At 40.3% G+C, this 23,486-nt stretch overlaps 1 protein-coding gene across 1 annotated transcript in view; it reads left to right on the plus strand.

Moving 5' to 3' along the window:
* The window catches only part of ELOVL2 (ELOVL fatty acid elongase 2), a 42,159-nt gene extending 18,906 nt beyond the window's left edge, over window positions 1-23,253 (plus strand). The window contains exons 2-8 of the mRNA XM_061346510.1: window positions 3,445-3,508; window positions 7,286-7,473; window positions 16,305-16,382; window positions 17,442-17,613; window positions 18,532-18,656; window positions 20,177-20,311; window positions 20,923-23,253. Coding sequence (XP_061202494.1) covers window positions 3,445-3,508; window positions 7,286-7,473; window positions 16,305-16,382; window positions 17,442-17,613; window positions 18,532-18,656; window positions 20,177-20,311; window positions 20,923-21,051 — 891 coding nt within the window. The 3' untranslated portion in view covers window positions 21,052-23,253. The remainder of the gene's footprint in view (window positions 1-3,444; window positions 3,509-7,285; window positions 7,474-16,304; window positions 16,383-17,441; window positions 17,614-18,531; window positions 18,657-20,176; window positions 20,312-20,922) is intronic.
* The last annotated feature ends 233 nt before the right edge of the window (window positions 23,254-23,486 follow it).

Consider the following 23,486-nt stretch of genomic DNA (forward strand, 5'->3'; position numbering starts at 1 on the left):
ATTTGCTTTTCTTCAGAAATAAACCAGCTCATGCTGAGCAAGACATTTGCATCTAATCTGCTCAGAGGCACTATTAAGGACATGTTTTAAAACCCAGAAATTTGGTGTGGTCTCTGGTGACAGTGTTGACAGGAAGATGACAAGACCAGTCACTTAAAATGACCTACCTTTTTTACAGTAAGCTTGGGATTCTTTTTTGAACTATTAGTAATAATATTAGGTATATAAACAAACATACTTTCTTTAACAACCCTGTAAATCTATATCTGATAAATCTCTATTTTTGTTCCTGTAAACAAAGATATGCTGTGAAAAAACTAAAAGGGAGGCAAATTCTTAAGGAGTATATTTATTTCTTCTGTTTCATTGCCTAGAAAAATTTCTACTCTCAAATCAGTGAAAGCAAACCAGGCACTGGATTTATGTAGTACTAGTTAAGATAGACCAGAGTGGAGTTGGGGGCTGCTACAAGTCCCCACTGTGTCATTTAAACACATTCACAGGTAGGTAGATTTCACTTTAGACCAGCTCATCTGATCATCATTCTGTCCGCTGATCCTAGCCAGGTCTAAGAGGTCAACTGTCACAAGCTGGATCAGTGATCACAGTAACCTACACAAAAAGCAATCTTGGTGACACCAAGCTGGGTGAGAGTGTTGATCTTCTTGAGGGTAGGAAGGTTCTACAGGTTCTACAGAGGGATCTCAACAGGCTGAATCAATGGGCTGAGGCCAACTGTATGAGGTTCAGCAAGGGTCAGTGAGGGACCCTACACTTGGGTCACAACAACCCCATGTAACACTACAGGCTTGGGGAAGAGTGGGTGGAAAGCTGCTTGGTGGAAAAGGACCTTGGGGTGCTGGCTGACAGAGCTGAACATGAGCAGCTCATGCTCAGGCAGCCAAGAAGGCCAACGGCACCCTGGCCTGTATCCTGTGTTGAGTTCTGGACTCCTTACTACAAGAGAGACATTGAGGTACTGGTGTGGGTTCAGAGAAGGGCAACAGAGCTGGTGAAGGACCTGGAGCACAAATGTGATGAGGAATGGCTGAGGAACTGAGAGGTTTAGTTTGGAGAAGAGAAGGCTCAGGGGGGACCTTATCACTCTCTACAACTGCCTGAAAGGAGGACTGAGAGAGGAGGTGGCTGGTCTCTTCTCCCAAGTAGCAAGTGATAAGACAAGAGGTAATGGCCTCAAGCTGCACCAGGGTAGGTTTAGACTGGGTATTAGGAAAAAACTTCTTCACTGAGTAGATAATCAGGCATTGGAACAGGCTGCCCAGGGAAGTGATGGGATCACTGTCCCTGGAGGTATTTAAAAAATGTGTAGACATGGTGCTTAGGGACATGGTTTAGTGGTGAAATTGGCAGTGCTAGGTTTACGGTTGGACTTGATGATCGAAAAGGTCTTTTCCAACCTAAATAATTCTTTGATTCTATGATTATATTAATTCTTTAAGTATTTATTCTGCTTTTTCTCCTTAATAATTATTCTACAATTCTATTTCCTCCATCTGTTAGAAGAATTCAGACCCTAATTGCTATTTCAATGCAGCTGAGAGTAGATTTGTCTGAAGTATTTTAATATGAAAGGAATATACATGATTTATTACTTTGTTCTTGATATGTAAAATTTATTTATATAAGCATGAAAGCAAGTAGCTTTGTATGCTCATTCCTACAAGTCACTTGAATCCATAAGTGTGTCTTTTCTAAAGCAGTCTGTTAAGTCTCCACAAAACCATGGAGCACAGGGGTAGCCCTTTCAAATTAATGCAGCAGGTGAGCATATCATAGACAAACAGCTGTCTGGCATTTCCCAAATGGCAGTACCATCATCATGAAATAATAGCAGAAAAACTGCATAGGTCCAGGAAGTAAAAATGGAAGCAGATCTTTTGCACAGGTCCCACATCTGGAAATGGAGCCACCTCCCACGACAAAGTCATCCTTAGGCTGCTGAGGAAACTGTCTTGTATAGAGAAAATACCTTTTTTCAGGGGCAGTAGTCAGGACCCCTTCCTAAAAGCTATTTTAGTTTCCTCAGTGCTGCAAAGTATGAAAAATATTTTTGTATTATGAATATCATGTTTTATTCTCTCCTTTTTCAGAGCAAGTCCTTTGCTTTGTGTTAAATAGTTCTCTATATATATACTTTGAGGTTTGGGGTTTTGTCTTCTTTTAAAGATAGATGAACATTGCACCATCTTGCAGAGACAGATCTCTGTAGCCTGAGATGCTGCCATGTATTTGCACAAAAAGTGTCACATTCGCACAAATCCGCACAAACTTCTTGCTGCCATGTATCTGCACAAAACGTGTCCACTTTGAACATCCTAAGGACCAAAAAGTAGGAGGAGAAGCACAATGGGTTTGGGAGCACCAGTAGCTTCCCACTGTGCAGACCACAACCCAGCCTCATCTGGGGACTGCAGAATTCAGGGCTGGAACTGCCAGGGTGCAAATGTGGTTACTCATGAAGCAGATCTGCTAATGGTGACTGCAGCCCAGGCTGGTGTGGAGATACCTGTCATTCAGAGGCACACACAGCCCTTGGCAGCTCTTGTGCTGTGGAGATGCTCAGTGTCACTCTGTGTCTGTCTTCTCAGCTTGGCTGTATTTGCTCAGTGCTGAAACTGATTCATCAAGCACAGGAGGGCATTGTTGGAAGGAGCAGAGGAAGAACCTGGCTGACCTCAGGCTTGTGGCAAAGAGTTGGTCAGGCACCAGCATGCAGGAAGCCACTGCCCAGAACTGGAGTCTGGGAAGAAATGTTTTGGAGAGGCCACCACATCCGACCTAAGGGAAAGACTCTGTTGATCATGGCTTGGCTTCCAACTCAGTCACAAACACAAACTTGCTAAGCCTGCCAGCTTAGCAGCTTCGTTGACCTCAAAGCACAATGTCTCTGTAATGTAACCCTCTTCTTCCTCCCTCCCTCCTTACATTGCCTGAACTTCATTACTGGAGGTCTGGGTTCAATTACAGACTTTATTTTAAGAGCTCAGTGCCTGATTTAGAGAAATCTCAGTTGGCTCACCCCAAAGGGTTCCTTCTTTAAGAGTAAAGCATTGAGATATTCAGCTGATGTGCTGTCACTGGGCTGGTTGCAACCAGGCAGCTTTGAAGTAAAACAACATCCATAACAGATTAGTTTGCTGTGATACTTGTTCTTACTCATTTGTAAAACCTCAGTTTCCCTTCCTCAAGAGTTCTGACTTGGACAATTTCCAGTAACAAGGCCCCTACTGTTAACGAGACCACAATCTGCTCTAAATTAATTTTTAAAGAGATTTGGTGGGATTTTTTTTTCAGTAGATGGTGATGTTGTATACTTTGGAAATATTTGAGCATGATATGCTCTTTGTTAGATTGTTTTAACTGTATTCTCTATGTGAGCTAAGAGATAACATCTTTATCACATAGCCTGTTTTTATTTTTTAGGAGAGCCTGAAAGCTTTTGACCGGGAAGTAAATGAGTTTGTGGACTATATGTTTGGGCCTCGAGGTAAGCTGCTCCACCTACAGCCCTTCCAGGAAATAATACCTATCCAGATTACCACTCAAGAATATTCCAATGAATAGAAGCAATCAAAATCTTCACTGAGAGATTATTCAGATAGAAAAATGTGGACAAGGCAGAATCACAGTATTTACAGGAACACACCATTATTGTAGGAAATCTATGAATGCACTGCATTTATAGAAAGCCAGTAGATTTCTGTTTTGACTCTTTGACATATTACCTGTAATAGAAATTAAAACCACTCACGGATTATACTGAAGGTGAAAGAAGTTAGACTGATTTTTTTTTTTTTTTTTTTTTTACTTAGAAATCACTAGATTTGGGAGTCCATCCTTTCTAAGAATGTCAAAGGATTTCAATTTTGCATCCTAATGTAGATTAAAAAAAAGGGAAAGCCTGGATTTTTCTGAAAGTGGAAGATCTGTTTTGGGGCTGATTCTCATTCATAACCCAGTTATTATTTAGTCCAGTTACCGGTCTTAAAAATCAATCACATGGTTTATATTTTACTTAATAACTCCTGAAATACAGCTATACAGTACCAGTACCTGGGAACTACACTGTGTTTAGTCATTAGCAGGTGTGGCTAAGAGCAGGAGAAGAAATAGAAAGCCATACACTAGTTCTCGGAGGCAATCTCTGCTTTCATTGGTGGTAGCAGGCTAACACCAGGTGCAGTATGGCAGTACTAGAATAAGGGGTGTACTACCAAAGATCTGAACTTCATTTATATGTAGGCATATTTTATGCCTTTGTTCACTGGTTTCAGCTGGACTTTGTACATAAATGTACTTCAATGTTTGCTTTTGAACTAGCAGACCTAGTTCTTTGGATCAGGGAACAGAAACTGCATCTCTCAGTAAGAAGCAGTCTAATATTTTGGTGTTGGTCCACATTATTCTGGATAGGAGATTACCTAGGCTCAAGGCAAAATGAGAGAGAGTGAAATAATGTTCTGTAAGAGAGCATTTTTCCAGGGTTGCCTTCATCTGCAGAGTATTGTTTGGTGTTATGGAAAATTAAGAAATATTGAATTGCGGGAACTAAATCTAGCTAATTGGTTGCTTGTTTTATCTGAAAGAAACAGAACATCAGTAATACGTACATTTTAATAAAGTGATGATAAAGTTATAAGTACCCCTCACATGAGTATGAACAGTAGCAAGGCATTGGCTCAAAACCATTTAACTTCTGCACCTAGAAAGATCTGAATCTGCTCAGACACCAACTGGCTATACAGAAACTTGATTCCAAATGTTTCTAAACTTCACCGATAAATGCCCAATTCCTTTAAAGAGCCTGGGAGGCGTGCCACTCATTTCAAAGGAGCCAAGATTTCACCCCAAGGGTCTGGCACGTCATGGCCAATGACTGTGAATGAACTTATTCACAGAGCAATGTGAGTTGTGGGCACCTGCTTCTTCCCCTGTTGTAGTCCAGTGCTTTCCCACTTTGGCTTTATTCACTGCCTTGGTCTCAAGTTCAGATGCTGTCTGGGTCCCAGATTGTAAAAATAATCCTTCCTTCTATTGACAGTGCACCTTTACAGTAATTCAAATATGGAGATCAAACTGTCAGTCAACAGAAATGCTTGTGATCTCTCTTTCTAATAACTTTAATAACTCCTTCTAATAACTTTTTTCCTCTCCATTCCTGCTTTGTAATAGATGGTTGTGTTGTTATTGCTGCTTTAAATTCTGCACCTCTCTTAGAGGTTTTTGGTAGTCCAAAAGGGAAAGTCAAGAATAGGAGAGTATTGCACTTCATGGCAATTTAGGTCTGGCCAGAGGTATTTCCTGCAAAGGATCTAACAACCCATGTGGAGCCCAGATTCAACAGATGAGCATTACTGCAATGGAATCGTGGTGGGAAGTGGAAGGAGACTGTAATGAGCAAGACAGCTGATGTTCATAGTGTGGTTCATAAGCAGATTACTCCAATTCACTTAAAAATCTCAGTTTACATAAATGCATATATTTCCAAGGAAAGAATAGTCAGAAAGAATGCAGTACAGCAAAATTGCAATCAGCTGCAGTTTGTTAAATTGCTGGGGCACATTTGGTTTTTGCATCATCCATTGCCCAGTCCTTTCCAAATTCAACACAGGCAGAAAAACAGTAATTCTTTTTTCATGCACTGTGAATAGCTTTTCTTTCATAATTTTTAATGTAACCTTAGTCTTTGTAAAAAACAAGTAATTTAAAATAATTTCTAAGAGCAGAAATAGCTACTGTTACCTGCACAATAGCTTCTCACTGACTTATAACTTCATTTACTCCATAATTTGTGACAGATATAAAGTAACCTTTATGAAAAGCTGGCCATGATGCTCTTTGTTCCTTTCATAGACAAACGTCTGCAGATGGATATTCTGCAATACTAACTCTAAATTTTGATCCATCTCAAAAAAAAGAACATAAAAGAAAACATTCCTTTTGCTCATGATATCCACTTGTTCATAGGACAACAAAGCACTGCCTCCAGATTGGCATGTGGGATTAGGGTTTGCTCATATACACTGAACTATGTGATTACTGCCAATGGGATTACTTGTGTGAATAAGGCAAGCAGGATTTGACCTTAATATTTCATTTCAGGGCCAGGAAAATGGGACAGAAACTGTGAGAAAGCAAGCCCTTGCCTTACCAAAGACCTCCGATAGCCAAAGTAAACATTTGCCATTTATCTTTCATATTTCATGTTTTTGAAAAATACTCCCCTAAGTGTTTTTTTAGCAAATCTTATATACCTTCTGTCGTGGTTTAAACCCAGACAGACAGCTTGTTACCCACTCCCCCCCTTCTTGTCCTCCCCCTACTCCTGGGGGAACGGAGAGGAGAATCAAAAAGAAATGCAACTCCCACGGGTTGAGATAAGAACAGTTTAGTAACTAAAGTATAACACAAATCACTGCTGCTACCACCAATAATAGTAATGATAAAGGAAATAACAAGGGAAGAGAATACAACACCCCACCACCAGGCAACCGATAATTTGCTCCCCCCAGCCCAACCAAGCACCAACCGATACCTCCTCCAACCCTGCAGTCCACTCTAGCCCTTCCGGGTAACTCCCAGTTACATCCTGGGCATGACGTGCTGTGGTATGGAATACCTCTTTGGTCAGTTTGGGTCAGGTGTCCTGTCTCTGCTTCCTCCTGGCTTCCCCTCCTCCCTGGCAGAGCATGAGGCCCACAAAGTCCTTGGCCAAACCAAAACATCAGTGTTATCAGCTCTGTTCCCAGCTGAAAGTCAAAGCACAGCACTGCACCAGCTACCAAGAAAGAGAAAAATGACTGCTGCTGCTGAACCCAGGACACCTTCATTTAATTGTGCAAATGAAGAATGAAAATAATATATGAACTAGCAACTTTACATGCATACTTTTATTGACTACTATTCGCAAGCTATCTGTTGAGCAGATTAAGATATGATTTCATTAAATATAAAGTTAAAACATTAAATTACATTTTAAAAAGCATATAGGAATGTTTTCTTTTTATTTTCTCTTTCCTGTTCAAATAAGGAGATTTAAGTGACCTTATTTATTAGGGGATTCCGTGCAGTTTTCAGCACACATTCTCTGAATTAGTATGCAGTTTCGGGGAGGCAAAAGCCACAAATAAGTTTTGCAACCAAAGCATGAAAGATTCCCTCTCACACTTTGAGGAGATTTTTTTTATCATAATGTGATTTGCCTTATTTTAACCATACTTTACCATATCCTTCCTAATTGTGTGCATCATGTGTTTCTTTTCAGATCCCAGGGTTAGAGGATGGTTTCTTTTGGACTCTTACCTTCCCACTTTTTTCCTTACTGGAGCATACCTACTGTGCATATGGCTGGGCACCAAGTTCATGAAGGATAGGCCTCCTTTCTCCCTCAGGACTCACCTCATTGTATATAACCTTGGGATTACACTGCTCTCCTTGTACATGCTCATAGAGGTAAGCGTTCTTCCATGAAGCATGCCTGAGGAGGGTAAGCAATATACAGTTTTTAGCAGGAATATCTTAGCGACATCGTCTTTCTGGGAAATGTAACAACAGCACATTTAAGATCAAGAAAAGTCCCTTCACAACTAGACAGTGAGCTGTACTGTAGCTTCTCAGCTTAGATCCCAGAATGCTTTAACTGTTCTTTCTGAGCCACAGTCTGCATGTGGGGACAGCTTACAGCTGTCCAGGCCAGTGTCCACAAACATGAATTTGAATCTGCAGCAGTCACTCTGCTCAAACATGCCTACATGCACCTCATTCTTCAGCACCCATGAACTGGGTTTTATTCATATGACTGCCTATGGAATGATTTTTCTATGTACAAATGTCCAGGCTTGAATATGAGCAGATTTATAGATGAGAGTAAGTACTGATTTATTTATGGTATTGACAATTCAATGTCATCTTTCTGCTCCCTGATTAAGAAGCTTTCCTCATATGGTCAGAGAGTAAGAGATGTTAAAAACCTGCCACTTCAGCCAAAAGCAAGTGCTGTGGGACTTGGAAGCTGAATATGGTCACACAGATTAGTCCCTAAGTACTTATCAGGAAGAAACATGCTCACAGAAATCAGGATCCTTCCAGGGCCTGAAGAGAGGTTTGAATAATTTGATGATTTGGCAACAGCAGAGGACTCAAACAGTGCTCCTCAGCAAGAACGTGTGTTTTCACTTACCACTGGGGAGCAGAAGCCAAAAACCACTATTTTTATATTATTTGGGAGATTCCCATTCTCAGCCTTGTGACAATTGAGGTACTTTTTAATATTAAAGTGTTAACATCCATCACTTGCAGCCCTAAAAAGCAAAAATGCAGCACTAAAAGAGAAACCTGACATTTTCTGTCTTGGCTTAAAAAGTGACCCCAGCCATGAGAAGCCCTGGCTGAAGGATGTGCTCTATGTCATGGTATGACCTGTGGAGGTGTGAGCTGACATTGCTGCTTTGCCTGCAGAGCCTTGATGCATTTCTTGCTCCCTGGCTTCCAGGCCACAACAGCAGCTTCCTTGAGAAAAACAAGGACCAACTATTCTGTTGGTCAGACAAGAAACTGTAGAAGCTAAACAGGACCCCAGAGGTTTCACGTTTTAAATTTATTTGAGCTAAACACCAGGTGACTGGTTAAAAGGCAGCAGAGCTTTTTAGGTTTGTGCCTTTGTGCAAAGGACTGATTGTGCTACACTGAGCATTGTCCTGCCAAAGCTCCATCTGGCTTCAGCAGTTGCTGTGGGTGTCTGAGATTGCAGGATCAGGCCAGAGCAGAGGAGAAACCAGCACAATTGCTTGAAGGTTTGGTGACTCCATACTGATTGTCCTCCAGAATTCAAATTAGCACTTTGATGTTTAAATCCCTATTTTGCTTGAAGGTATACAGATAAGTCTTCAGTAGCAGGACTTGGCAAAAAGGATTAACTGAGAACAAAACTACTGATCCCTTCCCCTTGAAGGCTGATTTGGCTTGCCACTAGTAAATGAATGGACAGAAAGAATTTTAGTAGGTCTCACCCGCGTGAATGAAGCAAACCTGGGTTTTGCCACCTTCACATCCTTGAAGGAATTGTGCCTCTGCATAGAGACTGCCCTGTCCTTCCTGAGGCTGACTTTGCTTCAGATGATTGCTGAGTTGTGTTACTGATCAGATTAGCCCCTTTAGACCTCGATTCTGGAGCTAGAGACTACTGATTTTTGCCTCCCAGGCTGCAGCTGGGCATGGCTGGCAATGGCTCAGAGCTCCACATTCTGTATTTGCTGGGAACTCAGGGACCTCAGAACCGATCTGCACTGCCAACTGGTTTACTGCAGATTTCACTCTCAGCCCTGGACTGCCAGCCAGGCTGGTTTTACGTTGTGTAAAACACTTCCATAATAGTGTTTCTGTCTTTTTCCATAATCTACTTGCTTGATTCCTATCACAGGCTCTCCTGTGAAGGAGCAGAATGGAAGTTAAGACTTGCAGATGTGACTGAGGTAGCTTGCACATCCTTGCTTAAGGAAAATAGGCAAATGGGAAAATGGAAATAATCTTCAGTACTGAGTAACATTATGGTGACTCAACATTACAAAATGTCTCATTTCCGAAGCTTCTCTGCAGCCCTTATTCCCTCTGTCTTTTATAGACTGTGAGCTCTTTAAGGCAAGAGTTACCTATGTTTAGAGCATTCTGCATGGTGGTTTCTTATGTGAACACAACTGATCCCTCCAGTGAGTGTGATTCCAGATTAATTCCTGGTTAGAGACATCTGTAACAGTTGTCTTATTCCATCATCCTCCCAGTGCATCTGAACCCCTCTGGTCTCTGTAAGAGAGATTTATCACTTAATAATAAGCTCTGCAATAGATATGAACCACCAAAAAGATACCCAAACAGTTGTTATAATTGTTCTCATCTATTCTTGGTTTTGTTTGTAAGGTTGTTATAAAACACACTTTTTCTTGTGATAGGTCCAAAATGGAGTGGGGGCTTCTTAGACATTTAAAAGAAAAAAATACCTCGCTCAAAAGAAAGGGTGTATCTCCAAATGCAGTCTGGCCCATGTTATGGCTTTAAATAAGACACATGGTAAACCAGCTGATGGGGGTACCGATGCTGCAATTTTTTATCCCCTCACTTTCATCTCCTGACCTAGTTTAGCTGTCACTTGACTACAGTTGATTTGTACAATTTCAAGGCAAGAAGATAAGGGTTACAGTGAGGAGTCATAACAAACGGCCTGTTTTTAAGTCTCAAAGGACAGAATCTTCTTTTGAGCCAGAGCTCCATGCACTGCACCATGTGCATGAAGTATCTGCGAGCCAATTTTAGCTCCATGAGCTCTGAGGTCAACCAATCCCTAAAGGAAGAACAGCTCTAGGACAACTAAGATGTGCCATTAGCACAAGGTCAGATGTAAAGCACAAGGTCTAAAGCAAAACAGCTCTGCCCAGCTGCTCTTATCCTATTGAGATGTCTCAGAATTTTTGTGTCAAGTTCAGTACCTTTGAACGCCTCCCACAGGAGTATTTTATTAGACTTTAATTTAGAATTCCGAGTCAGGCAAATAGATTTTTTGAAGTCATCAAAAGCACTTACCTCTTTCCCCATTGAATATAATGGAGAAGTGGGGCACTTGGTTTTGGAGCATGTCTTTATATACATGAAGCTTAGATGCAAGTCCTGTGCTTAAATTAGGCAGGCTGCATGGGCACTGCTGAGGGGTCAGAAGACAGTTCCTACCACCCTTGTACTACAGGAGAAACGTGCATCAGAAGTTTGTTACTGGTTGTGTACTCTTCCATACCGTTAATTGTTCATGGACCCAGGTCAAGTCTACTGATCCAACAATTTCTAGTAACATTGCCAAAAATCTGCATAATGAAAAAAAGCACCACCTTTTTATTTCAGTAAAAATAAAACTTTCAGTAATTTCACTGAATAAAATTATGCCTTTCCTCTACACAAATATCCTCCTAGAATCCTAAAAAAATCAACTATGGGCAGAAAGAAAACCAGCTGACTGTGAAAAGCAATCAGATCTTTGCACATTTTAGAATTATCTCCTATGCAAGTTAACTCACAAACCATACTCCAGGGATGCAGTCTGAGGCACCAGAGCCCAAGATAAGTTCACTGCAGGTTAAAACGTTTGCAATTCCAATGATAAATTAAAACTGGAAATAAGGGAGGCCAGTGCTGATCTCTGAATTGTGAAATTACTCAGGTGAGGCTACTCTATCTCATTAATAGGAAAAGACATAATCTCTACCATAGTCTTAGGCTGCTTTCCCCAGCAGTAAGTATCACCTCTGCCCTATTTAAATTAAATCTCAGCTGGTCATCAAGGTCTCACTCAAGTACTTTTGTCAATCAGGCACTGAGAAAACCAGAACACTGGCACCATCTGAGATCTAGAGATATATGCCATTGATGTCTCAGGCTGCCTGTATCCCCAGGTAGCTTCACATATTTACTACACCTCTAGGATCTGTAAGCAAGCAACTACATCCACATGGGGAAGCAGGACTTGCATGTGAGTACCCCACGATTCAAGGCAAAAGAGAAAAAGCAGAACTGAACAAGTATTGCAAGCACACTACATTTTTAGTGAAGCCAGAAGAAAAGACTTTTTCCTTACAGGATATTTAACAAAAAATACCTTCACTTTACCTGTTTATAGGAGCTGAAAATTCATCCCATAATTAGTCCAATTTCTAAATTACAGCAATGATTTGTGAATCTATAGTTACCAAGACAATGTAAGGCTTTTCAGGAGTACCAGAATTACCTTTTCTGTATCCTCTGACAGCAGGGTAAGGTCAGAAGCACAATACGTCACGACCATTTTTAGCCCTACACATTGCAGCTGGGATTACATTTCACAAATTAGTAGAAAGCCCAGTATAATACCTGGATTTAGAATAACAGTGGGGAATAATAAAAAAAAAAAAAAGAACAAATAAAAAAATAGGAGCACTTAAATTCAGTTTTATTCCATCATTATAATTGTTGGCATCAGAAAGATTTGCTTCCTAGCTGCACAAGTGTGAAAAAGATAGAGCTTGGGTAATGGAAGGTCTAATTAAAGTTTTAATAGTACAGGTGATGAGGAAAAATAAAAAAGACATAGATCCCAACTGACTTGAACTGTCCTGGAATTTTACTGAATTTTACTATAGAAATTCAACTTCAATATAATGATATTATTTTTTTTTTAAACTGTAACAAATGCTTATTTACTGCTTCATTAATTGTTCAGAAATTAGCAAATGTAAAATTAGTAAAGAATTATACTAGATCCATAAGAACTGGTGCTTGAGGTGAAGATTTCCTTTGACGTAATTATTTAGGACAGAAAGACTGTCTTAAACTTAGGGGAGCAAGACAAAGAGAACGAGATAAGAAAACAGAAGAGATCATGTGCACCTTTCGACCTTTTGGAAGAAGGGAAAAGTGAGGAAAAAAACCTAGACAGCAAGAGGTCACTGAGTACAAAGTGGTGAAATGTAAAGGCAAAAGCAAACATCTCTTTTGAGCAAGTAATAACCTTGAACAGCATTAAATTCCCAGATGTTCCTCCATTTTAATCAAATAATTTGTTTGGAGAGCTAAGGAGCTGACTTTGCTGTCCTTGCCTGCAGTTATTCTACACTGGACATGTTATCCTTACTTCTCAGTTTTCATCCTCCAAGTATCATCATCAAACTTGCTAATGGTGCATTCAACTCCTGCATCAGATCGTTGATAAATATATTAAACAGCACTAGCCCTAGAACTGAACCCAGAGGAACACCACTAGTGACCAGTCACCAGCCAGATGCTGGTGCCTTACCCTCTTTCTGGAACATGGGGGAATACCTTGCTGCTTCCAGACATACTCTCTCTGAGAAAGCCCAACATGCACAGAGCTTTCCCTATAACTCAAAACAGCACAGAAAAATACCAGTTAGTAGAAATAGAAATATCTATTCAGGAAATCATGTTGCTTTCCCTTCTAGCCTACTTGTAGGGGACAGATGCAGGAACAAGATACAGCTATGAGATTTTTAAGGATAAAAGCTTGAAATAAGCAGGACACAGGCCGCTGGATCCAAGCTCTTGCTGCTTAGTCTGCTCATCAGCAAGGGGAGAGGTTTTGGCCTCATATTTTGACACCTGCTGCCTGCCTGCTCCCCACCCCAGCTGAGATTTCTTACAGAGGAACCAGTTCTCATTCCTGAACAATTGAATTCCTCATTAAAAAAATTACCAACCAAACAAAAATGCATAAGTTGGGCTGCTGCAGGAAAGCAACGGTTATGAATCCTCATGCTGTTTACACTTAAGTAGATGAGGGAAGGTAAGATACTACTATAAGACCTGTAATCTGTTAAGTACAACATTAGGGCAACAGCAAAATACAAAAACTTTATTAATTGAGAGGATGTTGCTTCTTAGCAGATTTTTTTCACAAAGCAGCACTTTCTTCTTGACATGATCTGATTTTCCAAATAGCTTTGGACAACGTGTGTGTTAATGTTATCTTCAGGATAGGCTGCCAAGAATGCAAAGCATTCAAAGAATTGGTTTTGAGAGAATTTGTATTTTGAAAGAGGGAGGATTTCTCATCTCCTTAATACATGGTGCAGGTGCACCCTCTCTGCATGATTAATAAATACCATCATCTCTGCAGTTGTGAGAGTGCTCAGCATATGAAAAGGAACAGAACTGAAACAGTACAAGTAACATATGAGTTCTGTATGAGAAAACAAGAGACCTAGTAACTGAACATCTTGTGTCACGGTACCAACTTCTGTTCCAGACATTCAGCTGGCTCATTTGGTACCACTGGTTAAGCCATTTTCCTTACACGTTTTTGGTAACCAAAATGAAAGTCATGCCCTAGCATCACCAAGATTCCCAAAATGTACTCAGTCTTCCAAGTTTCCCCACTATTTTTTTATTAGCAAAATAAAAACCAGACATCTTGAAAATTAGCTTGCAAAGTAAAACAGTCAAAACTCAAAGTGGATTTTCCTCTCTTCCCTGAAAGAGACCCAGCAGTATGTAAGGTGCCTACAAGAAAGAAATGCTGAGCTGCAGAAAAGCTGACATGAAAGAGCAATGTTAAGACAGTCAAAAGAGATCTTAACTGTAAGCTGTGGCTTTTGAAACAGACACAAATCAGAGGGAACTCTTTTGCCAAATCAAACAACTGGGGAATAAGCACACAGTGTGATTTGCAAAAACTGACATTTTACAGGACTATGGAATAATGAACAAAAGAAATTAAAGACAACCTTGCAGTCAGTGTGGTATTCTTACCCCAGCTCAGTCACCTCTTATTTGGAGAGTACATCCAAGGCAGGAGAGTACATAAAAGTGGCAGCTACCCAGAACAGCAACCATGCACTAATGTCTCCCCATCCCTCATGAAGCTGGTACCTATTGCCAGCTACAGCACAGGCACAGATCTGGGGACCAAGGATTTGTCACAGGAGGGATAGCTGGGGAACTGCATGCCCTCTGCCCCCTACTCTGGGAACAGAAATGACCCCTTTGCCACTCAGCTGCTTTTTGAAAGATGATAAGGAAATGGAGTGGCACAATTTGTTTTTCTCAAGTTCTAATTCGTTTCTGTTCAGCACCTCTGCAGGTTAAGTTAGTCAGAGAGACACAACCCATGCCCCCTCTTCCCACCTGCCTGCCACAACAGGGAAAGGAGAGGAGCCCACATCTCCCAGGCCAGTGTGCTAGAAGGCACAACACCCACACAGAGGCCAACTTGGCAAGAGAAGTTCTGATCTCAGCTGTACTGTGTAAGGATCTCTAGCTAGGTTTCTGTTGTTTAACCTGTTTTTAGACTCTGGTCCCATCCTCTTTGGTTTGATGACCCTCTGACGCACTCTCTAGATGAATCCACCAAACCACAGGCTGGTCTGAAAAGGAGTGGGTTTGTTTTGATCGTTATATAGCAGTTATCTGCAAAACACTCATTCATTGCCTTTTCATCTCTCTCTGCAATCTCTATGGGTTATTTTGGCCACACACACCAGCTAGGTTAGAATTACAGGGACAATCACAGAATTGCAATTCAGAGGACAAAAATGGACTCTGGCTCTCCGAGTTTCATTGCTTTTGAAGATTAATTTATAATAAGCATTCTGAGATACCTGTTAATCTCTAGATAATATCATCAGTAATATTTTTTAAAATGTATTTACTCAAGGAATTAATTCAGTTTTATCACCAAGAATATCTCTGCTTCGTTTTTGTATAGAATGTCATGCACACACAGGAGGGTACTTTTCAGTCTGAAGAAAACCTTGAGTTGAAAGCATCCCACTTCTCACAGGATCTTGCAATTTTGCTTACAGCATAATACTTGGATCCTCTGTAGAGACTTGCATCCTCTGTAGAGACGGAGACTGACCCCAGAACATAAATTGTTTGCATCTCCACAAAAAAAAAAAAAAAGAAAACCAAAACCCCAACACTTTTTATACATTCAGTAAGAAATATATAAATAAAAAAAAAAAAAAAGAAAAAAAGAAAAAGAATCAATGAACTCTACATAGCATTTGCAGACAGCAGATTATGCTCCCTATTTTGAGAAGGCTGCAGAATGGTTTTTAGGTGGTCATTACCATAGAAATACTCTACATCAAAAGCCACCATATTGCTTTCTAGACAGCTTCTGCTCCATCACAGTGTGGTAGCCCAACATTTCATTGCTTTGTCTGCTACCCACTGCAACATGTGCTAAATCTAAGAAATGGTTTTTGTGTCTATTAATGTCTCCAGCACCATGCCCACTGTGCTCTACTTCATTCTGTAATTAACAGTGTGGGCAAAACAGATGTGTATGACATAAAGAGATATTTCTCCCATTACTCTACTTTGGATTTGACTTCTGTTTGCTTGCTTGGCATCAGGGAATTTTTCTCAAGAACAGTTTTGCACAAGTAGCTGTGCTAAGCTCTGGAGTATACTGCTTCAGGGCAGAGATACAATATTCAAGTATGAGCTTTGGAGTGAGGATCAATGCATTAAGTAACAAGAGATTTTAATGAATGCCTTGAAGGCTCTAAAGCCAGAAAAATGTAAAATATATACTATTCCAGTGTACATCTCCAACACAACCTGATGCCTTTCCTATTTCTAAACAGAAGATGTTACCAAGTTGTCTGGTTTAAGAGCATCAGTTCATGAAAGGAGTAGGAACATACTGTACATCTATGCTGCTTTTTTCAATAAACACAAAAAAACAGAGGGGTAAAAACTACTACATCTGTTCATGAACATAATTGCTCTGGTTTCTGTTCCAGCTCATCCTTGCCACATGGGAAGGAGGCTACAACTTGCAGTGCCAGAACCTTCACAGTGCAGGGGAGGCCGACATCCGGGTAAGACAAAGCAGCAGTCCTGCCCTCCATGTGGCTGGTGCAGCACACCTCTGTGTTCACAACATTTACCAGGATGTTATCAGAAGCATCTTTAACATGAGGCTTTTAATCAATACAGACGTATCCTTGCCCTGGAAAGCATGATAGGGAGCGTTTTGAAAGCCATATCTCAAAATTTGTGGTGAAAACACTTATCTATCAAGACGGAGTATATGGATCATCTAAAAACTCAGAACAAAAATCAATCTTTTAAAACATAGCACTTGTTGGGCTGTAGCTGGGAATGGATTTAAGCCCAACTCAGCTCTGGAAAACAGCAGACATTGCTGGCTTGGCTCATCTCTCATTTCAACCCTTATTTCTGCATCACAGTAATTCCATGTATTATCCTTCTGTCATTTACCATGTCAGGCTTACTTTCCAGATAACAGTTTAGCTCAGGAGCAGGAAGACTGGTTAACTTACAGAACTTTCCCTAACCCTCAAAATTTATCTGTATCATGGCAAAGAAAAGGTGTTTTCCCCCTTTCTGTTTTAACTGACTGCCTTTAATTGTTCTAAAACAGATCCTGAGCTCTGATTAAGTGTCTGAACTCTAGAGGAGGATATATTCCATTGTATTGAGTGTCAAATTTGGATTATTTAAGCAGCAGTAGCTGCCAGCAAAATCTGTTCTGTGCCAAGAAAGTGTAAATAGTAGCACCCTTAAAAAACAAAAAAATAAAACTCCAAAACCCTGAAGATAACAAAAAAACCCACCCAACTGTATTTTTGAAGAAAAAAGTAGAACAATTAGAAAACCCTTCCTCAAAACTTGTATTTTTTTAATTAATTTAGCTATATATGTATACAATCACGTTAAAAAAGTCATCTTTTTTTTTATAAACAGCCTCATTCAAAAGGAAAATAAAATTTAAGCCAGACCTTGAGCTCCTCCTTTAGTAGGATATTAATGCCTTTTGAGAACTTGCATGCCTAGTGACTGATGAAGTACAGCAATATTTAAGTCCTTTTATAGATAAATACTGATCTCCTGCTCCTTTGTTCTTGCTTGTACAGGTAGCCAAGGTGCTGTGGTGGTATTACTTTTCCAAAGTAATTGAATTCATGGACACTATCTTCTTTGTACTGAGAAAGAAAAGCAGCCAGATCACCTTCCTTCATGTGTATCACCATGCCACTATGTTTAACATTTGGTGGTGTGTTCTGAACTGGATACCTTGTGGGCAAAGTAAGTCTGTTTGCTTAATCACCTGGGGTGTAGAGTCCCCTGCTGCTGGAGAGGAATCACATCACCATGCAAAGCAAGTGTGTCACAGTGCTATATGATAGCACCTTTAAGGTTCATAGCCTTTCAGAGCAGCTGAACACCTGCAGGCAGCAGTAAAATTAAAAGCATGGTTAAAAGTTTAGGCCAAAAATATCTGAGTGTTAGGCCCTAGATTTTCCACTTATCCGACACTGCCCCTCACATTTACTTCTCTTCAAACCACTTTCAGGCAGAATAACACTGCTATAGTACACAAGAGTGATCACATACAAGAGTGATCACATACAAGACCTACTCCAAAAGCAGATGTAGCACGAAGTGATGACCCTGGTAAAGTAAGCATCAATCACAAAAAAGGAACTTAATAGCATGTTATAGGTTTGACTCCTTTATGCATCAATCTGACATTCTGCTTTAGCAAGATACTTTACTTACACAATCACTAGTTAAAATACCAGCTTGAGCTTGTTTGGTTTTAAATAAGAATACATCTCATTCATGTAGTAGAGCTACTGGACAGCCAGAACTGTTAGGGTGGTGAGACACTGGAATAGGGTGGTGAGACACTGGAACAGGTTGCCCAAGGAGGTTGTGAATGCTCCATCCCTGGCAGTGTTCAAGGCCAGGTTGAATGAGGCCTTGGGTGATATGGTTTAGTGCGAGGTGTCCCTGCCCATGGCAGGGGGGTTGGAACTTGATAATCTTAAGGTCCTTTCCAACCCTAACTGTTCTATGATTCTATGATTCTGTATGATCTTACATTTCATACTGAAATAGCTGAAGTATCAGCATCCTTTGCCTTATTATGTTTTGGGTTCAATAGACTTCACAACAGTAATCTCCAAATGGCTTGACGTTTTCCTTAATGGATTTTTATAGGTTTCTTTGGACCCACTTTGAATAGCTTTATCCATGTGCTTATGTATTCTTATTATGGACTGTCAGTCATCCCCTCTATGCGCAAGTATCTCTGGTGGAAGAAATACCTCACTCAGGCACAACTGGTATGTATCTATTTTACTCTCATATTTAAGTACCAGAAATCCTTTGAAACACCAGAGAGGGCAAAATTAATGATAAATATTGTAATTTTCAGAATTCAGCCAGTTAGAATTCAAATATAACAAGGCTATCATACAGAATAAGTCACTAGTCTGGCCTGGTATAACTTAATAAAGGAAATAATGCTTAGAAATATTTTCTACAATAGAGGAGAAAGTCTGTAGTCCATAGAACTCCACCACTTTTTATCTCTTGCACAGAAAACAGACAGTGCTTAATAATGGCAAATGGACTGATTAAAAAGTTATAAAAATTGTCAACAGAGCCAGCTCCAAGACAGACCCACTGCTGGCCAAAGCTGAGCCCATCAGCATAGCTGGGGGCACCTCTGTGATATCATATTTAATAAAGGGTAAAAAATGCTGCACAGCAACTGAGAGGGAAGGAGAGGAAAACAGGGACTTAGGGGAAGGTGGTTTTAGTTTTGTTTCACGTTATCCTCTGTTGTTAACTGGCAATAAATTAATCTTCTTGAAGTCAAGTCTGTTTTGCCTGCGATTATAATCAGCAAGTTTCACCAATTACCCTCCCTGCCCTTACCTGAATCCACAAGTTTCATCATATTTTCTCTCCCTACTCTACTAAAGAGAGGAAGTGACAGAGCATCTGGGTGGTCACCTGGCAGCCAACCAGGGTCACACCGTGGTACAAATACAAAACACAAAATCGTGTAGGACAGAAGTTGGGTGACTTCTTAAAGTCTACTCCAACAGTTGCTGTAACCAAAAAGCTGAGCCACATTAAAAGCTGCTATCAGCAAGATGTAAGGCTTGATGTGAAATAAAGTTCCTTTCACTTTTTCATCTTGGGGGCTGTTCATATTATACGGGAGTTCAGATGTTTGCAGTGAGCTTGAACACGCCTGTGTAGAAATGTGTTTTGCAAATGCCTCTTCTCTGAGATGAGACCATCCGTACAGCTGAAAAACGCTGTCCTGTTACAAATGTACCTCAGCACACTGGATTGAGGGCATGCTCACAGTCCTAAGTATGATTAGTCTTCTGCAATTCCTTCCCCATCTTCATTTGTCCCCATCTCAACTTCATTAATGCAAAACTTCTCCTCAGACCTGGGATTTCCATTTTCGGTTCAGACTCCTAAAGCTATTGTCTGGAGTCTTCCAAATTTTCGTAAGTTTCTGCCCAGTAACAGAGACAACACTATAGCTGGCACAACAAGGTCTAGAGGACAGAACAACCTCTCTTAAAAAGAAAGCCTGTATTTTGCCAACTACTCCTATAAACTTATATTTTTAGAAATCTAACCCCTGTTAAATTTTTTTAATTCCATAAAAGGGCCATTTTAACTTAACCCTCACAATACAGTCAGAAGTTTAGAAAGGGGCAATTTTCAAAAGTATTCAAAGCTTCCAAAGAGAAGAACTAGATAGCATCGTTATATCTGATTTAGCTAGCACTGACCCTTTCTCAGGAGATACTCATGCATGATCTTTCTTCCCCAGATCCAATTTCTGCTCACTATTGTGCACACACTCAGTGCTGCTGTGAAGCCATGTGGATTCCCATTTGGCTGTCTCATGTTCCAGTCCTCCTATATGGCCACACTGGTCATTCTCTTTGTGAACTTCTACATCAAGGTAAGCAGACTTCCAAGAGCTCTCTGACAACATTGAAGGATAAGAGAGATAACTTTTTGGATAGCAGTCTTGATCAACTCGCATGTAAGAAAGAACCTCAGTACTTAAAATACGTCTGTATTAAAATACACATCAGTTCAGAATGATAGCTACAATCATGTGTGCAAAACAGTTATTCAGTAGCAATGACCTCTCCAATGCAGCTCAGCTCTTCTGCACTTGCACAGCAAGTCAGGTACCACATTCAGGATTTAGGAGGTTTGACCTTGCTCTGTTGGGCACCCTTTTTGACTCTACCTCCTTCCAAGGGGAAAAAAAAAGAAACAAGCAACTCTGTATTGTTTACTTCAACTTTTTTAGCAGGGAATGCATACATAAATCTTTTAGTGAAAAGGACTTAAAATCTCTTCTGACATTAAGTAATGTTATACAGTAATGCAGTAAGATAATATCACCTACGGCAGTGCAAATAATACATGTAACACAGTCTAAAGCAAATATATACATCTGCATCAACAAACACCGGACAGCTCCATTTCACAGTTAACCATAAGTAGTGTTTGGGGGCACTAAATATACCCAAGTATTAACTTTGGATTTCGCTTTTATAGACATACCAGAAAGCACCTTCAAGAACAGCTACAAAGGAAACCCGTGTCACAACAGAAATCAAGAACGGTTTCCATAAGGACTACTTTGCTGCTGCCAATGGACTTCTGGACAATAAGAAAGTACAATAAGTATGGTACTTCTTGTGCTTTTTTTTTTCTAAACAAAAAAAAAAAGGGAAAGGAACAAAAAAAAGAAAAAGAAGACTGAATTACAAGCTTTAGCTTAAAACCTGATTGATTACATTTATCAGTTCTTTCTACCAGACACTTATTAATGTACCACTATGTAGGTTTTAACAAACTTGCTCTGTCAAAGATCACCATTGGAATAGAAGCGGCCAAGATCTTTATCCTGTGAAAAAGAAAACCTTTGTGATCTCTAATGCTGACACAAAAAAGCCTTACCAAACACTTGATGGGTAAACCCATCAATGCCTTCAAAAGGTTAGGACTCTGTTCAGACTAATGCAGTGAGCACTTTCTATGCAAGAGACAGGTCTTGAGGCAAGACCTCAACAATCCACCCAAGACACTCAGCTAAACTGTGACTGTAGTCAGGAAAAGGAGGAAGGGGAGAGGAGGAACACTGGGAATCCTACCTTTTCCATCATCATTCCCTTCTTTGCTTCTTCTCAGATGTTCCCCAAAGCTTCCATTGACACCAGCAAGATGTAGCCATCCCTTTGGTTGTGTGGGAGCCCTGAGGAAGACATTGCACTGTACTTGCTTCACATATGTGCAACCTGACTCAGATGCCATAAAGGCTGTCAGGAGCATTCTGCTTCAAGGGGGGATGGAATGGTAGCACGTGGGATTGACCAGTATAGCATTTAGAATACATGATATCACATCATGATAGGAGGTTTTGAGCAAAACAAGTCATTTCAGATGTGCTAGATCAACCGGAGTTCTCAGTAAATGGATTTTGAAAGAAATAAGAGCTCAACAACTTACCTTTGACAAATCCTTTGAGTGTTTAACATGCACAAAGTTAATCCTATGTAAATACTGTAATTTGCCACAAACTGACATGCCACATATTAGTAGACTGGAAGATGCAGAAAATCTTCAAAGTGAATTCAGCAACAAGCAAAGCACATAATAAAGGAATTTCTGTGCTAGGTGGGCCTTATTCAGACTGGTTTCTGACTAGAGAAACAGGTATGACTGAGGCACAATCCTCTGTAGGGAAAGCAAGGAGATATTTACTGCCTGCAGCTGTAACAGCTTATGTCTCATATAGCCAGTCACAATCCTTTCTGCTTCAGTTAGCTGCATTTACCTCCCACTTCAATGATGAGAAATGAAAAATACCCAAGGTTAGTTTGGGAATCTGCTTTCACAGTTTTCTTTGCAATGTGGACAAAACCCTTCTGCTCCGGCAGAAAACTGAAATCCCAAAATGCTGCAGCACTGGCAGTACATTTGGGCAGCCTGGCTGCTAACCTGCATCATTATGAACTAAGTAATCAAAATAACTGCAATGTTCAAACGCTTTTACACCACCACCACAGACAGGTACATATTCACATTGCTCCCTTTTCATGAAACTGGCCACAGTGAAAGTCAGCGTTTTGCTTTAACATTCAATAAGGAGAGAAGGCAGCAACCAAAAAACAACCACAACCCAAATGCTTCCCACTGGCCCTTCCAGAACCTTTGCTTTGCAGATCTTTCTGGTTGATACTCACAGGTTGTAAGAAATTAGTGGGTTTGACTGAAGGTGTTGTACATAGCTCTAAGTAAAGGGAGAGCTTCAGAGCTCTGCAGACATCAGCTTGATACTAGAAGCAGGAGTAGAGACAGAGTGAAGTGGAAGACCTGACAAGTTATTACATGAAGCAAATAGCTGAACCAGTCATCTGAAACAGGTAACAAAATAGGTTATGTGGCCCAGCATGGATTTTAGGCTGAATAGAGTCCACAACCTTTTCATGGCAAACCATGCATTTGACTATCAAGGTGGACAGCGTCAGCGTGCTAAGTGTTCAAGTTTACTGTAGCAACCAAACCCACAGATACTGTCTTTTGTTTTGTTGAAACCTCTTTTAAAATAATAAATAAATAAATAAATGCCTTACTCAAAACTCAAAGGGCTTGGGGAAAAAAAAAAAAGAAAAATTAAAAGAAAAAAAAAAAAAGGAAAACCAAGATGGTCTCACCTTGCAGATCCAGACCACCCAGGAAGTCTGGAATCAGGTATGTTTAAAACTCTTCAGATTTGTCTTAACATCTTCCAAATGCTGCGACTTTGAAGAAAAAGCAGCACTGACTTTTTAAACTGATTTTCCTGTAACGCATAACACTGTAAATAAACAAATTTTACTATCAGGCTGTCTCCACTCCTATTTAAGGCATTGCTGGGAACTGGTTATTTGAGGCTACTTTTGTTCTCGAGCTTTTTCAGAAAACTCTTAGGACATTCATCTTGAACCGAGAAACAACCTCCATAACGTTACACACTTTCGTTGCATTGATACAACGCTCCCCTGTGGTTTTTGTGTAACCATTGGCTGTGCTTTGTCCTCCCCGTTGACTGGGCAGAGGGTGTTTCTGCATATCAT

The sequence above is a fragment of the Neopsephotus bourkii genome, unplaced genomic scaffold (assembly GCF_033783945.1).
Source record: "Neopsephotus bourkii isolate Nb327-2 ecotype Australia unplaced genomic scaffold, CSIRO-AGI_Nbou_v1 NB_272, whole genome shotgun sequence".
Taxonomy (NCBI): Eukaryota; Metazoa; Chordata; class Aves; order Psittaciformes; family Psittacidae; genus Neopsephotus; species Neopsephotus bourkii.